The sequence below is a fragment of the Streptopelia decaocto genome (assembly GCF_964273445.1).
Source record: "Streptopelia decaocto genome assembly, chromosome: 1".
NCBI classification, from domain to species: Eukaryota; Metazoa; Chordata; class Aves; order Columbiformes; family Columbidae; genus Streptopelia; species Streptopelia decaocto.
Window position 1 is genome coordinate 207,991,471 of NC_138663.1, and position 21,965 is coordinate 208,013,435.

The 21,965-nt window shown below is 44.7% G+C and overlaps 2 protein-coding genes across 3 annotated transcripts; both read left to right on the forward strand.

Annotated features, from left to right (window-relative positions):
- Positions 1 to 592: 592 nt before the first annotated feature.
- ALG8 (ALG8 alpha-1,3-glucosyltransferase) lies at positions 593 to 12,194 on the forward strand. Of its 2 annotated transcripts, none has more exons than XM_082074310.1 (13): positions 593 to 730; positions 1,328 to 1,406; positions 2,954 to 3,147; positions 3,850 to 3,959; positions 4,894 to 4,961; positions 5,186 to 5,312; positions 5,884 to 5,987; positions 6,103 to 6,223; positions 6,523 to 6,662; positions 7,478 to 7,617; positions 9,285 to 9,382; positions 10,361 to 10,433; positions 11,574 to 12,194. In XM_082074310.1, exons 1-13 carry the CDS (start codon positions 651 to 653, stop codon positions 11,803 to 11,805), a joined length of 1,566 nt encoding a protein of 521 aa, XP_081930436.1. In that variant the 5' UTR covers positions 593 to 650; the 3' UTR covers positions 11,806 to 12,194. The 2 variants fall into 2 exon arrangements, with proteins under 2 accessions (XP_081930436.1, XP_081930437.1); XM_082074311.1 differs by having other exon boundaries at positions 635 to 730; positions 1,339 to 1,406.
- Positions 12,195 to 15,888: 3,694 nt separating this feature from the next.
- Positions 15,889 to 20,251, forward strand: NDUFC2 (NADH:ubiquinone oxidoreductase subunit C2). The gene is made up of 3 exons (XM_082045436.1): positions 15,889 to 16,206; positions 19,227 to 19,370; positions 20,067 to 20,251. The coding sequence occupies exons 1-3, from the start codon at positions 16,068 to 16,070 to the stop codon at positions 20,114 to 20,116; spliced, it is 333 nt and encodes a 110-aa protein (XP_081901562.1). The 5' UTR covers positions 15,889 to 16,067; the 3' UTR covers positions 20,117 to 20,251.
- The last annotated feature ends 1,714 nt before the right edge of the window (positions 20,252 to 21,965 follow it).

Sequence of the window (21,965 nt, forward strand, 5' to 3'; positions counted from 1 at the left end):
CTGGGGAGACCACACCTGGAATATTGTGTCCAGTTCTGGCCCCTCAGTTCCAGCAGGACAGGGAACTGCTGGAGAGAGTCCAGCGCAGGGCAACAAAGATGCTGAAGGGAGTGGAGCATCTCCCGTGTGAGGAAAGGCTGAGGGAGCTGGGGCTCTGGAGCTGGAGAAGAGGAGACTGAGGGGTGACCTCATTCATGTTTAAAAATATATAAAGGGTGAGTGTCAGGAGGATGGAGCCAGGCTCTTCTCGGTGACAACCAATGATAGGACAAGGGGCAATGGGTACAAACTGGAACACAAGAGGTTCCACTTAAATATGAGAAGAAACTTCTTCTCAGTGAGGGTGCCAGAGCCTGGCCCAGGCTGCCCAGGGAGGTTGTGGAGTCTCCTTCTCTGCAGACATTCCAACCCGCCTGGACACCTTCCTGTGTAACCTCATCTGGGTGTTCCTGCTCCGGGGGGGATTGCACGGGATGAGCTTTCCAGGTCCCTTCCAATCCCTCACATTCTGTGATCGATTCCCTGCCCTGCCAGCCCCGCGCATGCGCGCACTCCGCGGTGGGCGGGGCCTCGCGCTTCAAACCGGGCGGGCGGTGCGGCCGTCGCTGTTTCCGCGCGTGCGCGGCGGGTCTGTCAGCGCGGCGCGTGCCATGGCGGCGGGCGGGCGTAGCTGGTTCCGCGCCCTGGCGCTCGGCGTCTCCTTCCTCAAGTGCCTCCTCATCCCCGCATAGTAAGGAGCTTCCCCGGGGCTGAGGAAGGAGGGGTGGTGACGGTACAGCCTGTGAGCACTTCCCGGGGCAGCGGTTGGTTTCCACCGCTCCTCAGGGCGGTCGGGGCTGGGGAGTGACCGCCGGTCCTGAGGAGACCCTGATGACCTGAGGGTCTTTATTTCTTCCGGGTGCTTGTGAGGAGCGGGATGAGGGTGGCTCCTCGTCCTCTGGGCAGTGTGCAGTAGCTTTGCTTTTGTGTCTGGAGCTGTGCCCGGTGGGCTGTTGTTCGGGAGGGCCTTTAAAAGTGCTTTTTTTTAGCTTTAAAAGGTACTGTAGCTTTTTTTGCCGCCCCCCCATCAACTTGCTGTTAAATCAATCAGAACCTGTAATTTTGGCATTAGGTGTCAGAAAAGGCCGAGGCTATAAATAATTATTGTGCTACAGTTGCCTGTATATGCCCTTGGCACAAAAGTTCATGCAGCATCTTTGTCATCGTTTGAGTTACTTGATTGAAGTCTTGCCCTAGAGCTGATCAGTTCCTTTTTAATCTACCTGTGGTGATATGCTCTGAAGTGTTTCTCTTTGATTTTATGGGACTCAATATAAACCTTCTGTAGTTATTCCACAGACTTTGAAGTGCACAGGAACTGGCTTGCCATCACTCACAACTTACCCCTCTCTCAGTGGTACTATGAAGTAAGTACGTGTTTGGGGTTTTTAGCTGTGTATAAATTATAGCTATATTGGGTATGTCAGCCTATGTGAATGCTGGAGGAATTATAGAATTGTTTTAGTTGGAAGACACCCTCAAGGTCATCAAGTCCAACCGTTAACCCAACCCTGGCACTTACCTGTGTCCTAAGAACCTCATCTCCGCATTTGTTCAACCCCTCCAGGGATGGTGACTCCACCACTGCCCTGGGCAGCCTGTTCCAATGCCCGACAACCCTTTCTGGGAAAGATTTTTTTCCTAATCTGTAATCTAAACCTCCCCTGGTGCAACTTCAGGCCGTTTCCTCTTATCCTGTCATTTGCTACTTGGGACTTGAGTGGAGAAAGGCTTTTATTTGCAGAAAGTACATGTCATGGCTACTGATGGTTGGCAGCTGTAATGCAGTGGTTCTAAAACATACTGATCACAATTTGTTTGGCCTGTGTAGCGTTTAGTTAAAAAATGAGAATTGTTTGGGGAAGCTACTAGTACTGGTGAAGGTGAAATGGAAAAGATAATTAAGGAGCATGAATTATTAGGCTGTGTAACACAGCACCGTAGTCTTAAATTGCTGTTCTCTTCACTCTTGTCATTAATGATACGTAGTTATCACGATAAAGAATGAATCATATAAATGTGTATATGCATTGTGAAGTCAATCGCTGTATTAAAGTTTTGAGTCTCTGCTGGTGTGCTACCAGCATGCATTGATTTTAATCTAGATGAATCACCTTTAAGGTGATGATAGAGTCAGCCTACACAATTGGATTTAATCTATTTTATGCTATTTCCTGGAATTCTGGAATAAGTATCATGGTCTTTCGTACTCCTCCACATAAGTGTCTGGGAACTGTTTATCCAGGAACAAGTTATTTGTGCTGGTCAGAAATTTGAAAGGCTGATCCGATACTGTAAAACAAATTTGTGTGATCCCAGTGCCAAAGCACAGGATGCCTTTTGGTGGTGGGACATAAGCATTTGGGAACATGCACACTGACAGATATACCCTGTCCCAACCTGCTCTGTTCCTATTTCTCCCTCTCCTATTTGCACAGCCAAGGAGTTAATTGGTCATGATAACTGTCCTTGTGGGAAAAGATCAAATAATACTCTCCAATCTTGATGAGGTCTTATTAGAATTAGGCCTGTTGACTAATAAGAAAAAATAAAATTGTTTTTAACTGTAAGAAGGCTGATTGTGCTGGCTAATCCTCTTATGTAGCCAAATATTCACTGTTTTATTGAGATTTTTTTTTAATATTGGCCCCGTTACTCTAAGTTGATATCTAAAGAGCAGTTATCTATTGGTTAGGTTCAGATTCACAATATGTTTCATCTCTTTTTACTAATCAAGAGAACTCCCATCCCTCTACCAGAAAAACACCTCAAATCAAATTCAGCACCATACAGCTGGGAACTTTATTGTGTGGTAGTTTCTGTTAAATAGAGGCTACTGAGATAAAATACATCAGCTGATTTACTGTGAATAAACAGCATGGTTTGTGTTAAATTATTCTCATTTTGTCTTTAGGCAACTTCAGAATGGACCCTGGATTATCCGCCGTTTTTTGCTTGGTTTGAATATGCGCTTTCGCATGTTGCCAAGTACTTCGACCCCAAGATGTTGGTTATCGAAAATCTAAATTACACCAGTCGTGCAACCGTCTTCTTCCAAAGATTTTCTGTCATACTTACAGATATCCTTTTCATATATGCAGTTCGTGAGTAAGTCTTAATGTTCTAATTTTAGGGACAGTGGGTAGTCACTCATATATAGACTTTTCTACAGTAAAAACAAATAATTATTTGTACAAATAGGCTTGTAAATGCATGGAAATATCAAAGTTGCTTTAACTTATTAAAGGAGGAATTTGGAAGATGCTGCTAAACACAAGATAACTTTTTATTTTTCTTGGAGATGCTATTGTGGTACATGTGATTGGATTTGTCCACATTCAGAAATGAGCTGCTGTTTCATACATTATAGGTGTTTTGCTTCTGTCACTGGGTTCATTACGTAGGAGTTGCAGGACAGGTTGGGTGCACCCAGCTGTTTTTTCCTATTATTTTTCACATTACCCCATTTTTCTAGAGCAGAAGCACGAAGGAAACTTGTGACAAAATGCCAGTATCATCAAAAATGCAAAGTCACTCTGGTATTCTTGATGATAAACTGATTATTCGCAGTCTAATTTACCAATATGAAGATTTCTCTTTCACAGCATCAGGGCATGCATGCAATGTTTATCTTACACCTGAACAGTAGAGGGGGAGAAGATGTTTTGAGAATTATGTTGCCTATTTTACTTCCTGTAACAATCTAAAATAGTTCTCTTCAGGTTAATTGCAGTACTCAACCCTTAAAAGCAACAATTCTTTTTGTTGGCTGTTTCAGTTAAGACTTCTGTTTCTTCTGCTCTTTTTCAGATGCTGCAGATGTGTAAATGGGAAACGAGCTGCAAAGGATATTCTGGAAAAACCAACATTTATTCTTGCTGTTCTGCTTTTGTGGAATTTTGGGTTGTTAATTGTGGATCGTATCCTTTCAAGTCATTGTGGGTTGTTTGTGGGTTTTCTTAATCTGTTACAGTGTGTGGTAGAAACCCATGAATATTATTGTGATTATCACAGCATGTAACACTACTGTTTGTGTTTCTGGGCTTAGTTGAATAACTTCATGTTTTCATTACAATTATTATTTGGAAAAATGCTAATTGTTTAGGTTTTGGTCTGATTTGCCAGAGCTGCAGGAAGACAGGTCTGGTAGCAACAGCCCTGTTCCTGCTGGCTACTTCTCCACCTGCCTACAGGAGGATTAGCAGAGAGCCCCTTTTTTTGCGAGTGGTTCTAGGCTTGTCCCATGGCAAGAAAAATCTCTACAAGTGCTTTATTTTCAGACTGTATTCAATTGGTTAATGTTACATGAGAATTAGCAAGGGTTTTTTTCAAGAGGATGTAAAAACGCTTCTGGGAAGTCCAGTTGTGGTGAGTCAGTCTTGATACAACATGCTCTGATGTAGCTGAGGAGGTAATACAGGGGAAAACACTAATTCTTTTGAAAAACAGTAATTGTTTTATAGAAAGGAGTAGTTTTGTCTGTCCCAGTCCTTGTCTAAGTTTCCTGCTTACTGTTTCCATCCATTAGCCAATGCAAGGTAAAAACTAATATTTAAAAACTCAAAGAGCAGAGTATTAACCTTTTATTTGTTTTGGTTTATATAAAGTTGCATGATACATATGTGGTCAGATTGTTGTGCTTTGTTTCATCAAGATAATGTACTAGTATTAGTTGACTTTGTGCTTACATATGAAGTCATTACTTAACCAAAACTCTATGTAGAGTGAATTTAAGGCTACTTTCTTGATTTAAGTTCCATTTTAATTTGAATTTATTTATAAGTTTGAGTCTTTCCCAGAAATCTGATAGTAGTAAAGCAAGCTTGCTTTATCCTTTCCTTGACTCCAGTTCAGATATTCACTTTCAGTACAATGGCTTTCTGTTTGGGCTGATGCTTCTTTCTGTTGCCCGACTGTGTCAGGTAAACCTGAGTGGCTCTTTCCTCTTGTCACTACATGTATTTTAGGTGCATTAATTACCCTCAATATGAGCAGCCTAATTAAGTGATTGCTGCTGGAAGGTGAGTTGTGCTAAACTGGATGCCCAATTATCTGTTGAGTTTGGGGGGAAAAGGAGTACTTGAAACTCACTGTACAAAGGGAAAACAAGTAGAAAAGCTTGGGGTTTGTTTTGTTTTTCCTTTAGAAAAGATACTTGGAGGGCGCTTTTCTTTTTGCCGTTCTTCTGCATTTCAAGCACATCTATATATATGTGGCCCCAGCATATGGCATTTATTTATTACGATCCTATTGTTTTACTGCAAATAACGCAGGTAAGATGGGTTTTTCCTCCCTTGCTTTTGGGGGATTGTGTTAATTAGTGGGACTTGGGTAAGACTTAAGACGTGCAGATATTGTTGGGATGAAATGGCTGTGGGTCAAATGAAAATTCTGCTCAGGTAACAGAGTTGTTAAAATCTTTGAAATTTATTTATGTAAAATTCATGTTTCTTGGCAGTTCTTTATTAAGAAAAACAACATGAACAAACTGCAGGTGGAAGTTTGAAGCCATAAGAATTATTCTGGATATGAAACAGTTAAATAGTATCAAGTAAAGCCCTTCTTCGAGTTTATCTCCACTTTTTAGCACTGAAAAACCTGTTTGATATTCCTCTTGTTAACAGCACTTCTCTTGAACGAGAAAAATACTGAAAGTTTGTAAAGTAGAAGAGCTGCAATGTGGAAAAAGTAAATGTAAACTGTTGAAGGAAGCAACTGAATTTATTGATGTAAAGAGCTATATGTTCCTTTTAGATAGATGCTGGCAATTCGCTATTAGTGTGGAATGTTTTGTCTCCCTCTGCTTACAACAGTAACTTTTCACAATCTTTTTGCTTCTTACAGACGGATCTGTGAAGTGGAGAAGCTTCAGTTTGCTTCACGTGACTCTTCTGGGACTGATTGTCTGTCTTGTTTCTGCTCTTTCATTGGGCCCCTTCATAGTATTGGTAACAAGCCCTTTTTTCACCTGTTATTCCCCTGGACTGTTAGAAAATTGTGCTATAAAACTATAAACCATGTCTCATCTAAAGAGACTCTTTCTTTCGCTTTTGTTTTCTGTAGGGTCAGCTGCCTCAAATCATTTCACGGCTTTTTCCTTTCAAGCGAGGCCTCTGCCATGCGTATTGGGCCCCTAACTTCTGGGCTTTGTACAATGCCATGGATAAAGCACTAACAATTTTTGGTACAGTATGCTAATCTTATTATGTGATGCCTAAATGCAGATAGAGCTCTCTGGATTTTTGTCTTTCATCCCCATTTGAAATGCAGGTAGTAAATGACATTTTCAGATTGCCTTAAATCACCTGATTGTCTACAAAATCCAGTGCGTGGTACATGTAGCAGTAGCTCAGAAATCAAATTGTTCCTTTCTTCTGTCCTTTAAAAAAAAGAAAAGACTTGGCCATGTACTGAGTTCAACTACTTTATTTTTGTTGTTAACATTTATCAGTTTGTGCTTTTTTGTGTGTATTTTATTTTTAGGTTTAAAGTGTAACTTGCTCGATCCCACAAAAATTCCTAAAGCCTCAATGACAGGAGGGCTGGTTCAGGAATTTCAGCATACTGTTCTCCCTTCTGTGACTCCACTAGTGACGTTAATCTGTACTTTCATAACTATATTGGTAAGAATAAATAATATTTTTTTGGAAAGTTGATGTGTTTTATCCCCTATAGATTTTATTTGATTAGTAAGCACTTCACATGAATTTTAATTCCAGGGCAACAAATACATTTCCTTTAAAAATAATAAAAAACAATTATTAGTATAAATGAGGGATTGATATATTTCTGGATTGCTTGCTTCAAGTATGGATAAATTATGGCTCCTATCAACTCTAGAACGGTTAAGAGATTATTAAAAACATTCTGGGATCAAGACCACTCTGTATGCTGAGCTAGAAGCACCTTTTGTGATAGAAGGTAATTGAACTGGGATGTGGGTAGAGATACTGGTGGAACCAGGCAGCTTATGGTGTTCCCAACATGAGCTACAGGCCAGTGTAGCGTTCTTTGCGTGACAAGCAAATAATTGAAGATTCAATAAGTAATTACCTGGATAACAGAGTCTCTTTCACTCTAGCCCTTAACTGGAAATCTTTGTTTCAACACATTTATGTAGTAACTTTCATAAAATGAGTATGGTGACATAGATACAAAGACAGTTCTTGCAACAGTAATAACAGGGAGTTGGCTGTACTCATTGAGTCTACTTTTCCCCTTCTGTTACATTGATTAATACCTTAAGGCTCTAACTTATATGTCCAAATACATATGGTTTCTCCAGTGCGATGGAATGCTTGTGCCACACAGGCACAACCTGAGTGCAGTGCTGTTTATTAACATTGAAAAAGAAATAAAAGAATCTCACTTGGCAATGGCTTGTGTTCAGGATTGCCAGCCTTTTCACTGAAGTCCTGTTTCTGCCTGTTGTTTCTAGCCCTCTGTTTTCTGTCTTTGGTTTAAACCTCAAGGGCCCAGGGGCTTTCTTCAGTGCCTTGTTCTTTGCGCGTTGAGCTCCTTCATGTTTGGCTGGCACGTGCATGAAAAAGCAATACTCCTTGCTATTCTACCTTTAAGGTGAGTGATTTTTGTATGTCATACTCGTCCAAATGAACCTGCAGCCACTTGTTGAGGAATCCTCAAAGAGTTTCAGTTTGTTTTCAGTATATTTCAGAAAATGAACGTGGTTATATAAATGCCTTAAGCTGTGAAGTTGTAGTGCACTTCAAGTAAATTAATTTTGAGCACAATAAAATGTGGCTGCCTTAACACTAGAATGTGCTGATGCTAGTATAGCATACATAGGAAAACTGGTGTGGTCTTAAACAGTATCTTTTATGACATGTTAACACTGGCTTGTATTTTACAATAGTTTGCATTGACAGAATGTTTAAGTAGAGCTTTATTGGTAGGAGCTCTGTGGGGCACAGCAGAGCTTTGTACTAATTTACAAATGTTCAGAAGAACAGAAGCGTATGGTGCTGGAATGACGAAGCAGTTGGTTTAGGAGTCTGACACAGGCTTTCCTGCTACATACTCTTTTGTCTCTCTTTGAATGCTGAGTTGTATTAAGAACACAGATTTTCTGTATACTATGTATCTTACGAAAGAATGGGGTTCAGAATTTAGGCTGTATGTGAACCCACAGCTCTGAAAAGAACTCATTTAGCTTCCCCTTGAAGCCTCCTTCTGTAGAAAGGAGAAAACCTGTAGAAAACTTTGGGTATTTCTGATGTTTGTGTTCGGTGGGGGTGTGGTTTTCTGGGGAAGGGTTTCCTGGCTGATTTTTCTGAAGCCTCCTTTTCTCAGTGATAGCTTGGGAGCAGGCTTGATAATACATTTCACTTGTAATGTGGTGGACAAAAGCAGGCTGCTTTCTTAGGGTCTTTTGTTTCCCCCACTGTTAATACTGCATTTGTGCTGTACTTTCATTGTATCTGAAAAGTCCAAGACCTATTTGTTGTGTGTCTTGTGGCTTTCCTGTTTTAAGAAAAAAAAAAGTCATTGGCTTGCCTGGCTTGAAGCATTTGATGCTGCTGTCATACTCCAGTTTGGCAAGCACGCATAGTTCTTATTCTCAATATGATGTTCTTATTCTCTCTGAATAGCTAAGCGTAGAGATCTACTGTGGCAAGGACAAATGTATAAATATTGTAGTCTCTGAGTTGCTGGTTCATATTTAAAATGCTGGGTAGGTTGTTCAGGAGCCAACTGAGGAAAGGGACCTTCTGCATTATGCTTGACAAGGACAAAATGCAGTTTCTACCAAAAGGACTTAACGCCTGGTTTTGGGTAGAAGTGAGGCTGTAGTTCATAAGCTGCGTGACCAGTATTGCCACAAAATGTATTTTCCTGTTGAGAGATTTGATGATACTTAAACTGAAGTGGGAATTGTGGGAAGGGGAGAATTAACACTGGAGAAGGAAAAAGTAAGGATGACAATGTTAGCAGCCTGCGGGCAAAGGAAAAAGACCACTTATAGGAAACTCTGGTATTTCTGATATTTGTATTCAGTGGGTGTGTGATTTTTCTGGGGAAGGATTTCCTGGCTGATTTTTCTTCTGCATTTTTATCTCTCAGACCATGTGCTTTGTTGTTCAGCACATTTCCAGTGTTTGGAGGGACTGGGGTATTATGAAACTGTTTCACCTCGTCTTCAATCTCTTGTGAATTGTGTAATGCTTTGCTGAAATTAAGTTTCTTCATTAAAAGACAAAGGTGTAATAAATTGTTGTCATTTTTAGCTTGTTGTCTGTTCAGAGAGCAAAGGATGCCGGCATCTACTTGATTCTGACAACCACGGGGCACTTCTCACTTTTTCCATTGCTGTTCACACCAGCAGGTAAAGTGTTTTCCTTCTTTCATTTACTGCTTAGAGAGTTGCTGTTGTTGTTGTTTTTTTCCAGAGGTGACACACAGGTAATTGTTTTGAAGGCTTTAAGTTCAAGTAGAGATGGGAAATTGTCATAGTCAATACTCGTTATCCCTCATCCTCCCACAGTTCTAGAAACTTCCCCCTGTCTAACGTAACCGTGTGATAAAAGTGATAAAGACAATTTGAAACTGCAAACCTGGTAGGCTGTTTTCCAGCTGACTGCTAATTCTTGCTATCAGTAATGCACTTAAACTATAAAAAATCATGCAGCAGCATCAGTTAAATTGGTGTGTGGAGGCACAGATTTGTCTTTGTGACCAAAGGCTGTTCCTTCCTCCTCCTTCTCCCCTCTCAATTAATCGAGAGTCTGTTTGCTTCACTTAAACCTTTTGCCTTCGTAACTACAACACTATAACATGATATTTATTGTTCTTCTGGGACAGTTCAAATCCAGACACTCAAACCCTTCTGGTCTGGTGATGCTGCTTATTTGCAAGAGCGAAGCTGCTGCCTTACAAAATAAGAAACTTCCTCTGCTTTCTTTATTACTTAATTTTCATCTACCACACAACCTAGAACTAAGATAGCATTGATTAAGCTGTCACATCTATGTTTTAAGCTTTCCAGCCCAGTAATTTCTGATTATTTTTTTAATAGGAAAATCTTATTTGCAATGTTATCATATTGTAATTATAATTAGCATGTTTGATATGTTTATAGATAAATGAAGTAAATGTATTGCAATTAAGAACACTTGGCATTTACCTTAGTAAATACCTATGCTTATGTTTAGGTGTCCTAAGCAGTAAAACATTTTGTGCTGTTTGGAGAAAATAATTAAGTTGGACAATGCAATGATTAGTAGGATTTAAAGATAATGCAATTTACACAGCAGAAGGTTTTTATAATTAATTTTAAAAGTGTATTATGTTCCTTTTATTTCAGAACTTCCAATTAAAATACTGCTTATGCTGCTGTTCACTGTTTATAGCTTCTCTTCGTTGAAATCTCTATTCAGGTAATTAAAGCAACTTGTTTGCAAAGCTAAGAGCCCAAAACCATTTCTTCTGTCACTGAGAACAGTGTCGTCATAAGGGGGCAAACAGCACAGAAAACTGATGCTGAAGTATCAAATTGAAGTGTTACTGGTCAAAAGATGTTGCTGCCTCTTTCCTCTTGTCAGGAGGCAAGGCTTACATTAGGATTATTGTAGCATATCCATGAATTGTTTGAATTGTTGCAGCTGCCTGCAGGCTGTAAATCCCCACCTGCTTGATGCACTGGTAAAGAACAAATTTGTAATTATGTAGCCTCTGAGGATTTAATTTGATATTACAGCATTTATTGCAGCAAGTTATCTGGAGCTTGTTTGTCTGTGCTAGTAGTTATAATTACTACTACGTGTTTTGTTTTGCAGGAGTACTTAGTATTTCATGTGTGGAAGGGGCAGGTGACAAATAACATGCATTTACAAGCTGTAATTTGTCAACAAATCTCTTGCAAATGCTTGGTTGTCAGGACATATGATTTCCCAGATCATCCTGTGTATTTTTACAGGCCACTGATTTCTTACCCACTTGATCACAGTGCTTATCCTTACAACCTCTGTAGTCTCTGTTTTCCTATTTCCCAAACTTTTCGTGGCAAAACCAAACCATAATGAAGGATGTCAGAAATGCTGTAAACCTGTATTCACTACTTCAGTCACCTGCTTTTTGTAGGTGATCCTCTTTCAACCAAACTGCTTTTTCCCCTCTTTATAATTCCAGAATTCCCTCTGTCTCAAGAGCTCTAACTAAAAACCTCTGTAAGAGCTTAGTTTCTGCCTAGAGATGGAGCTTTTGCAAGTTTCTTGTTTCCAACTTCCAAAAAAAACCTAAATTCCTTCCAGAATAACATGGATTTCTCTGTAAACCCTTTGCAGGAGAGATTGGCTCATACACCCTACAGAAAGTTTGGGGCTTGGGGACAAAGACTAAGATAAAACTCATATTTCTCAGTGGAACAAATGTGTGTGGAGGTCTCTTGTTCACTAGAATGATGTGAGATGAAGTGGAGCAGCTGCTGAGATTTCTGCTTTGATTCCAGGGCATCTTGGAACCTGATGTAGTTATTTTAATTAACATTATTTATTTTAACACTATTTTTATCCTGACAGGAGAGAGAGGCCTCTCCTTAACTGGCTTGAAACAATCTACCTCGTCCAACTGGTGCCTTTGGAAATCTTCTGTGAAATGATATTTCCTCTGACCCCCTGGAAACGGCACTTTCCTTTTGTCCCTCTGTTGCTGACCTCTGTGTACTGTGCTCTGGGCATCACGTACACTTGGCTGAAACTCTACGTCTCCGTCTTAACCGAACGAATTTCTGTTAGACAAAAAGCTGAGTAAAGCCTCGGTGTTGGGACTAGTCCCAGGTTTAAGGGGGATTATCTGGCACGGTGAGGGGTTGTCACAAGGATGTACAACTCTATATGTTTACTTTATTTTCTTTTATTCCAACACTTCTATACTGCCCAACGAGGATACCTCTGATCAGAAGCACTCGTTACAATAACATGAGGCACAGTGAGATGCCACTTGCTGTGGATAAAATGTGAAGCCTAACGAGGTCCAGACTTCTGTCCACAGGAAAACCTGCCCAGCTTTCCCGTTACTCTTCATATTTGAATAAAAATTGCTGTGGCAAATTACAAGGGATCATTGCTGTGTAGAAGACAGCGTTGTTACTGCATTCTGTTGAATATGTTCATTAAAAACTTGATATATTTTTTGTTCAAGCATTTATTGTGGGTTTTTTTTTTTTTCATCCCTGCTTTTAAGGGACCTCCATGCAAGCCAGGACATAGCATCTAGCTGGAAACTTGTCCCAAGGCGCTTTGTCAAACTCTTGAGCACCCAGATCTCACACTTGATATTATTCATCTGTGTCCCTTTGATCTCCTCCTTTCACAGTCTTTGCAAAGGGGTTTTAACATTCTTGTAATCACGCTTATTTTTGTAGACCAGATTTCCCCATTTTAGACACACAACTCAATTTGCTATTGTTTTAACACCCTTAAATGTGTCAGCTGATGTAGCTGCATAATTGTATTTAGTTGCAGTTCATGTAAAACTCTGCAACACTGACAAAAGACCAAGTGTCTGCAGTTTTCCAGTAAACAGAAAGAAGAGGTTTATTGTGCTATCTCTGCAAAATCATCTGCCCTTAAAGATGACGGTTACCTACAGCTTGATGCAGTTTGTCGTACTTTTTTAATCCCGCAGAACTGTCCATGAAAGATTTTGCTCTAGGAATTGAGGTCTGGTTTGGAGCCCACATGAAGCTGGGAGGGGAGGAGGGATGGGATGGTGTTTTTTCCCCGCACTTTTTGAACTTTCTTCCATTAATTCTTTTGCCACGGTGTTTTTAGCTGCTGTGACCCCTGGCAGTGCCTTAGTACCACTTCCACCTCAGTTTTATCTTCGGTCTGAGCCTCAAAGCTCTGCACAGGGCAACACATCCTTACTGCTCGTGTTTTACTGTGTATAGGTGTTGTCCTGTGTAGGGGAGTGGTAATATTGCATAAAAAAACCCCAACCCTCTCCCTGCTCTTCTCCAGCAGCACCTTTGCAAGTTGAAATCCTCCAAGGGCTCCTGCCTCCCCTTCAGCATCTTCTGCAAAGGAGTGGTAGCAGCCAAATCTCTTCCTGTGCAGAGAAAAAAAGCTAAATATATTTTTCAGAAAAGAGGCTGGGAATCCTTTAGGACCTGTGATGTGTTCAGGTATGAGGTTTTTAAATGGTTCTATCAATCATAGAATCATTTTGTGTGGAAAAGACCTTTAAGATCATCAAGTCCAACCATTAACCCAACACTATTCCCAGTGTTCACGGCATGACTTAATGGGACTCAACTAGCACCTAAATCGCTGAAGGCACTTAAACCTCACTAAAGCATGTAGCTCCTCACTTACTTACCCATTTCTATACATCTACCTGATGTTTTTCCCTCTCTCCTCTACCAATTTTTGTCCTTTCACATTTTTGCTTGGGGTGGGATGGGAAAAACAGCATTTACATGCTGGAGGATTTAATTCCATGGCCCAATATTGCTGTCCCCTGCTTCTGTCCACACATAATGACAGGAAAAGCAGCAACACTGCTGCCTCAAACCTTAATAGTAGGTAAAAATGATGCACAGCTTTAACTTTTTCCTCAAAGCTGATAGTGCTGAGCAGTTTCTCCTCCTGTAAAGGGGGCCTAAGACCATCAGCTCACCTTGTCGGTGGGACAGACAACCCCAAGTGATACTTGAGCACCTTCATACCTGTCCTGCTCGCTGCAGCCTATTTGCATTAGCAATAAAAGCAGTAAAACTGTTTTACTGGTGTTGTGAAATGAAGAAATAACAGTGGAGCCAGTTATACTGTTAAGTGGCATTCTTTATATTATCAGCACTGGGGATCATCCTCCGTAAGTGCTCCAAAGACTGGATGCTCTTGTGTTGCTTATATTCACATAATTATTACATATGCATTACAATTTTTGAAAATTTGGACATGTATACTAAGAAATAATTGATTGTGTTAATTATAATTGTTTAGTTTCTTACTTACAATACATCTATTAATTATTAGCCAAATATAAGCTAAGCACTGTGCTTCAAAACAGTGTATCGCTCAATCTTCTGTCTCCCTCTTGTCTCCCTCTTGTCTCCCTCTTGCAGAAGGATGTAAAACTGGAAAAATATCCCCTCATTTTGCAAGTGGTCAGAAAGCATTTATCTCATGTCAATTGGTTAATGATGGGTACGTCTTTCATAACTTAATCACAGTATACATCAATTTAGCAGCTTCAGTTGCAACTGGTTTAACATGGTTTTTATAGTAATTAAAAAAAAAAAAACAAAAAAAACCGCCCTAACTCTGTAGGTCTTAATCTGTCAGTAGGAAGAGCTCTGAAACTGGTTTGGTTTTGATTTTAGGGTTTAATTAAACCCCTAATTTAATTACAGACAGGCCCCCCTGGCACTGCACAGGTGGCAGAGCCGAATTGTAAGGAGCCATTGAAGGAAAAATGTTGTTTTTACAAAACTGGGGACCTGGTGCCCGACCCCAGAGATGTCAGACTATGAATCCTTAATGTAAAACAAAGTCTCTTTGAACTAAACCTGGAATGCAAACTGATTACTGTATTTTAAAAGTTAGGGAAACCAGAGAGCCAGGAATCCGTATTTTCAATAAATCAGTATGGGAAGGGGGTTGTTAGAATTAGATGAATGAGAAAGGTAAACTGAGGCAGACGTTGGGTAGCCTGTAAGCCCCTAAGCACCAACTCCTGGGGATCACGGGAAGGAATTTGCGGCCCTGTTCCATGTGCCTACCTTTAGGTAGAACACCTGATCTTGCAAAATCGCTATTAAAATATGCTTTGCTGAGAGATCTTGCCTGGGCCTATTCTATTTTTGAGGTGTTTCCTACAAAGCCCGTTCATCCGGTGGGCTCAGGAGTGCGGGAACCCCCACCCGAACCTTGCTAAAGCCGCCTGATTCAGAATCCCAGAATGTCAGGGGTTGGAAGGGACCTGGAAAGCTCATCCCGTGCAATCCCCGCCGGAGCAGGAACACCCAGATGAGGTTACACAGGAAGGTGTCCAGGTGGGTTGGAATGTCTGCAGAGAAGGAGACTCCACAACCTCCCTGGGCAGCCTGGGCCAGGCTCTGCCACCCTCACTGAGAAGAAGTTTCTTCTCATATTTAAATGGAACCTCTTGTGTTCCAGTTTGTACCCATTACCCCTTGTCCTATCATTGGTTGTCACTGAGAAGAGCCTGGCTCCATCCTCGTGACACTCACCCTTTATATATCTGGAAACATTAATGAGGTCACCCCTCAGTCTCCTCCAAGCTCCAGAGCCCCAGCTCCCTCAGCCTTTCCTCACACGGGAGATGCTCCACTCCCTTCAGCATCTTTGTTGCCCTGCGCTGGACTCTCTCCAGCAGTTCCCTGTCCTGCTGGAACTGAGGGGCCCAGAACTGGACACAATATTCCAGGTGTGGTCTCCCCAGGGCAGAGTAGAGGGGCAGGAGAACCTCTCTGACCTACTGACCACCCCCCTTTTAATCCACCCCAGGTACCATTGGCCTTCCTGGCCACAAGGGCCCAGTGCTGGCTCATGCTCATCCTGCTGTCCCCAGGACCCCCAGGTCCCTTTCCCCTACACTGCTCTCTAACAGGTCGTTCCCCAATTTATACTGGAACCTGGTGTTGTTCCTGCCCAGATCCAAGACTCTACACTTGCCCTTGTTCTATTTCATTAAATGTCTCCCCGCCCAACTCTCCAGCCTGTCCAGGTCTCTGATGGCAGCACAGCCTCTGGCGTGTCAGCCACTCCTCCCAGCTTGGTGTCATCAGCAAACGTGCTGACAGTCACTCTATTCCCCCATCCAAATCATTGATGAATATATTGAATAGTACCGGTCCCAGCACTGCCCCCTGAGGCACCGCACTAGATAGAGGCCTCAATCTGTGCGCTTGGGGGGTTGTTTTTTGGGGTGGTTTTTTGGTTAAATAACAAAAAGCGCGGCAGGCGGAACCCGGGAGCGCGGCGGCGGGCGCGGCGGAGGGAGCAGCCGCAGCACCGCTCCGCCGGTCACCTTGCGGGGCGGCCGCCATGGTGTTCCTGCCTGACGAGTCGCGCTCGCTGCCGCCGCCCCCGCTGGTCAACAAGGGCTCGGTCTGGTTGGGGTTCGCGGGCTGGGTGGCGGCCCTGCTGGATAACGGCTTCAACCACCGCCCCGTCCTCCGAGCCGGTGTGTGGGGGGAGCCCTGGGGTGAGGGGTTGGGGGGGTAGACGGGGTTAGAGGGGCTGAGGGAAGGGGTGTGTGGCGTTTGGGGTCGCTCTGAGGGATATAGGAGCAGAGGGAAGGGGAGGCAGCCCTGAGGTGAGGGGCTGAGGGAGGGGTGTGTGGGATTTGGGGTGATTTTGAGGGATATGGGGACACAGCCCTAAAGGGAGGGGAGTGGGAGAGGGAGCCCTGAGGTGAGGAGCTGGGGAAGGTATGTGGGATTTGGGGTGATTTTGAGGGATATGGGGGGCAGGGGAAGAGGAGACAGCCCTGAGGTGAGGGGCTAGGAGTGTGTGGGATTTCGAGGGGCTTGGGAGGGGTGTATATGGAATTTGGGGGGGGGAACTGAGGAAGAGGATATGTGGGGTTTGGTGTGACTGTAAGGGATATGGGGACAGAGGGGAAAAGAGACAGCCCTGAGGTGAGGGGCTGGGGGGTTAAGGGAGCTGGGGAAGGGGGTATGTGGGATTTGGGGGGCTTGGGGTGATATGTGGTATTTTGCGGTGGGTCTAAGGGATAGGGAGGCAGGGGGAAGAGGCTCTGAGGTGAAGGGCTGGAGGGTGTCAGAGAGGGTTGGGGGGTGCAGGGCAGAGGGTATGTGAAATTTGGTGGGGCTGGGGAAAGCAATATGTGGAATTTGGGGGGCTGGGGAAGAGGGTATGTGGGATTTGGTGTGACTGTAAAGGATATGAGGACAAAGCCCTGAGGGGAGGGGCTGGGGGGTTAGGGGTGCTGGGGAAGGGGGTATGTGGGATTTTAAGGTGATTTTGAGGGATATGAGGGCAGGGGAAGAGGCTGCAGACCTGAGGTGAGGGGCTGGGGGGGTTAGAAGGCGGGAGGGGGGTAAGGAGCTGAGGAACAGGGTATGTGGAATTTGGGAGGGTTTATGTGGGATTTTGGGGTGGTTCTGAGGGATATGGGGGCAGGGGAATGAGAAAGCAGCCCTGAGGTGAGGGGCTGGGGAAGCTGGGGAAGAGGGTATGTGGGATTTGGGGTGATTTAGAGGGATATAGGGTAGGAGGAAGAGGAGACAGCCCTGAGGTGAGGGGCCAGGGAAGGGGGTATGTGGAATTTGGGGGGGCTGAGGACGGCAGTATGTGGAATTTGGGGGCCTGGAGAAGAGGGTATGTGGGATTTGGTGTGACTGTAAGGGATATGGGGACAGACGGGGAAGAGAGACAGGCCTGAGGGGAGGGGCTGGGGGGTTAGAGGTGCTGGGGAAGGGGGTATGTGGGATTTTAAGGTGATTTTGAGGGATATGAGGGCAGGGGAAGAGGCTGCAGACCTGAGGTGAGGGGCTGGGGGGGTTAGAAGGCGGTAGGGGGGTAGGGAGCTGAGGAACAGGGTATGTGGAATTTGGGAGGGTTTATGTGGGATTTTGGGGTGGTTCTGAGGGATATGGGGGCAGGGGAAGGAGAAAGCAGCCCTGAGGTGAGGGACTGGTGGGGCTGGGGAAGCTGGGGAAGAGGGTATGTGGGATTTGGGGTGATTTAGAGGGATATGGGGGTCGGGGGAAGAGGAGACAGCCCTGAGGTGAGGGGCCTGGAGAAGAGGGTATGTGGGATTTGGTGTGACTGTAAAGGATATGGGGACAGACAGGGAAAAGAGACAGGCCTAGGGGGAGGAGCTGGGGGGTTAGAGGTGCTGGGGAAGGGGGTATGTGGGATTTTAAGGTGATTTTGAGGGATATGAGGGCAGGGGAAGAGGCTGCAGACCTGAGGTGAGGGGCTGGGGGGGTTAGAAGGCGGTAGGGGGGTAGGGAGCTGAGGAACAGGGTATGTGGAATTTGGGAGGGTTTATGTGGGATTTTGGGGTGGTTCTGAGGGATATGGGAGCAGGAGGATGAGAAGACAGCCCTGAGGTGAGGGGCTGGGGGGTTGGAGGGGATTGGGAAGGCTGAGGAAGGGGGTAGGTGGGATTTGGGGTGATTTGGAGGGATATGGGGTAGAGAAAGAGGAGACAGCCCTGAGGTGAGGGGCTGGGGGGTAGAGCGGGTATGGGGGGCTGAGGAAGGGTGTGTGTATAATTATATTGTCAGAGCTCATAGCAGGAATGTTCTCATAGTCAGATGTGCCAGCATTGGGAAAAGAGATGGACTGAGGTTTTTGTTAATGGCAGTGGCATGAAAGGAGGTGTAATTTGGGGGGGTATGTGGGATTTTGGGGTGGTTCTGAGGGATATGGGGGCAGGAGGAAGAGGAGACAGCCCTGAGGTGAGGGGCTGGGGGATTAGGGGTGCTGGGGAAGGGGGTGTGTGGGATTTTGGGGGCCTGAGGGAGAAGGTATGTGGGATTTGGTGTGACTGTAAGGGACATGGGGACAGACAGGAAAAAGAGACAGACATGAGGGGTGGGGCTGGGGGTTAGAGGGGATTGGGAAGGCTGGGGAAGGGGGCACGTGGAATTTTGGGGAGCTGAGAAAGAGGGTATATGGGATTTGGTGTGACTGTAAGGGATATGGAGACAGAGGGAAAGAGAGACAGCCCTGAGGAGGGAGGCTGGAGGGGGCTGGGGAAGGGGGTATGTGGGATTTGGGGTGATTCTGGATGGGTTTTAGGAGGTGAGGGGACTCTGAGGTGAGGGACTAGAAGGGGTTGGGGGAAAGGGGTGCTCTGTGGGATTTGGGGTGGCTCTGGGGGGGTTCTAGGGGCAGAAGTGACAGGAAGGGATCCCTGAAGGGGGGGGGGGGGGGGGTCTGTTGAGGGGGCTGGAGGTAATCGGAGGGGGCTCGGAAAGAGGCATTTCACAGGGGTAGAGGGGTTTGGGGTGACTTTCTGAGGGATATGGGGAGGGAGCCCTGCGGAATTGGGGGGGTTTCTCTAGGGGTGGCAGGGGCCACGGGGGGTCTGCAGGTGGGGACCTGGGGGCATGGTGATAGGGAAAGAGGAGCTGGGGCGTGTGGGGCCAAACTGGGGAGAGCAAAGGGCCCAACTGGGGCCAGGAGATGGGTCGAGACAGGGAGGACATTTCCCCCCCCCCACTGCAGGTCTTCACCGCCAGGTCCTGTTCACGACGGTGGGATGGTTTGTTGGCTATTACCTCACTAAACGTGCGGAGTACATACATGCCAAGGTGGACAGGGAGCTCTTGGAGTATGTCAGGCATCACCCAGAGGACTTCAAGAGAGCAGGTACAATAAATTGGTATTTAATTGCCCTAACGTACCGGTTAACAAGTGCTAATTACGTAGAGATGTTGCTGGGCGACTTGCAGAATCAGTTCTTTGCTAGCAAGTCGTAGTGACTGCTAACTCCGTCCTGCTTGTTCACAATCTGAATTGCAACAGTATTAAGGATTTTAGGGTATAAAACCAGCTATTTTTTCCTGAGCTGATCCCCTTGGTGAGCAACTCTGCTTCTTACAATTTTATTTTAATGTAAAAATTCATTGCAGAGCCGAAATATATTGGTTTGGACTATGTGATCTGGGTTGGACTGGATGATCTCCAGAGGTCCCTTCCAACGCCAACCATTCTGTGATTAAAAATAGACCAAACTTGTGCCCGTGAAAGAGAAACAAAGTAACGAAAATCAGAAATCACAAGGTTTATTCTTATAAAATCAAGATTTTACTGTTTATTCTCGTAAAGTTGCAGTCCATGTTGATTTAAAAATGATGTGATGAATGTTCAGAAAATAAGTAGAGCAGGTGAAAAAAAGAATCAATAGAAATGGCAGGAAACGTGAAGTGCTGTTGGCTCAGAGCCTTGATGGAGAACAGCATTTCACTAAATGTAGTCACTACACCCAGCAATGCAACGGCAATTTTTGGTGAAAATTATCTATTTTCTAATAAAATTCCCACCTCTGCCTCTTGCTTCTTGCAGAAAGGAAAAGAATAGGAGAACTTTTGGAGGATTTCCACCCAGTTCGCTGAGGATTTCTCCAGCGGTGATGTGTTACAAGATGAAATAATTCCATACTGAGACCCTGGGCAGGCTGGCTGTAACTGTTCATGGCTTGAAAATGAAACATTATTTGCTTTCACGTAATAAAAACTATGATTAAATAAGTAGTGTTCATTTCTTTGTTCTCCTCTCCCATTATGGTGCATCAGTATATAGGTGAATAATATTTGTAATAGGATAATAACTTTCATTCAGTCCTTTTTCAGTTATTTAATTGTGAAAATGGAAGATTCTTCATGCAACGTATATTTTATAAAAATAACCCAGAAGGTGCTCCATCCTTGGTCATGTTCAAGACCAGGTTGGACGGGGCTTTGAGCAACCTGACCTAACACAAGATGTTTGCTCAAAAAAGGTGATGATGAAGAGGAGGGTGACAATCCGCTGGGCTAACAAGTGATGAGGGAATTACAACCCTGCTTAAGCAGGTCCAGCAACAGCTGGTTGCCCAGGATTGTGTCTGCTTGACTTGTAGATAACCTACAAAGAATGGAGACTCTACCACCTTTCTGGGCAGCCTGTGACAGTGTTTGGCCACCTTCACTGTTGCAAAGTTTTTCTAATATTCATATCTCAATTCCTGCATTTCAGTTTGTCCCTGTCAGCTCTTGTCCTGTGACTGGGTGACGCTGTGAAGAGCCAGGCTCCATCTCCAGGCTCCATCTCCAGCCCCCATCAGGTATTTCTACACAGTGATAAGTGCTTAAAAGGGGCCTGTAAGAAAGATGGGGACAGACATTTTAGCAGGGCCTGTTGTGACAGGACAAGGGGTGATGGTTTTAAACTAGAGGAGGGAGATTCAGGCCAGACATGAGGAAGATGTTTTTTACAATGAGGATGGTGAGAGCCTGGCCCAGGTTGGCCAGAGAGTTGGTGGATGAACCATCCCTGGAGACATCCCAGGCCAGGCTGGACGGGGCTCTGAGCAACCTGATCTGGTGAAGATGACCCTGCTCATGGCAGGGGTGGCACTGGATGAGCTTTGAAGGTCCTTTCCAACCCAAACTATCATCCTATGATTCTATGATAGGATTCCCCCTCCCTTTCTCTCCAGGCTGAACAGACCCAGCTCTCTCAGCCTTTCCTCGTATGGAAGATGTTTACCCAAAACTGGTCATGTTAAGGACGAAGGTGACCATCAGCTGCATTAAGTAGTGGCCGGGGAATTATAAAATGGACTTTTAAAACCGAGAAAGTGCTGGCAGCCCACCCACCCTGGGCTGAGTGCTGGATGGTCAGGACTTCTTGGGGCTGCTTAGGCACAAGTATTTGTTATTTCTTATTTATGTAACATTTTAGGGCAAAACCGTGCTTTATCCCTGGTTTTCCTGATCCTCAGCCTGCACGCCCAGGTCACGCATCTCTGCTTAATTGGATGTCGTTAAACAGCTATAAATAAACCTGCCATCCTGATTGGCCTCAACCATGTGAAAGTAAAAGCTTCTTTTGGGGCCAGAGTCCCCCTGACCCGCCAGAGAGGGGCTGATCCGCCCCGTCTGCCCTCGTCCTGCCAGGGACCTGCGCTGGGTTTTCTAAGGACAAAGACCTTTCCAGTGACCATCTCATGTCTGTTATCAGTCATGTCCAGCAGCGGTGGCCAGCAGCAGGGCACTGTGGGGCATTGACACATCCCTGGGGACAGCGTGATGCAACATCTGCAATGGGGGCAGCACGAGTTTCCCGTGACATGGGGTGAGGGTTGGGGCTGGCTGGCCTGGCAGGAGCTGGCAGAGAGGGGCCTGGGGGTCCTGGGGGTCTGCAAGTGGCCCATAAGTCATCAGCGTGTCCTTCCAGCTGTCCCAATCACAGACCCTTGTG

Excerpts from the sequence above, each read along its gene's own strand:
- NDUFC2 (XM_082045436.1), top strand. The coding sequence starts at position 16,068 with ATGGTGTTCCTGCCTGACGAGTCGCGCTCGCTGCCGCCGCCCCCGCTG. Across the intron at positions 16,207-19,226 it reads CCGCCCCGTCCTCCGAGCCG|GTCTTCACCGCCAGGTCCTG; the intron begins GTGTGTGGGGGG and ends CCCCCACTGCAG. Across the intron at positions 19,371-20,066 it reads AGAGGACTTCAAGAGAGCAG|AAAGGAAAAGAATAGGAGAA; the intron begins GTACAATAAATT and ends TGCTTCTTGCAG.
- ALG8 (XM_082074310.1), top strand. The coding sequence starts at position 651 with ATGGCGGCGGGCGGGCGTAGCTGGTTCCGCGCCCTGGCGCTCGGCGTC. Across the intron at positions 5,313-5,883 it reads TTTTACTGCAAATAACGCAG|ACGGATCTGTGAAGTGGAGA; the intron begins GTAAGATGGGTT and ends TGCTTCTTACAG. Across the intron at positions 7,618-9,284 it reads CTTGCTATTCTACCTTTAAG|CTTGTTGTCTGTTCAGAGAG; the intron begins GTGAGTGATTTT and ends TGTCATTTTTAG.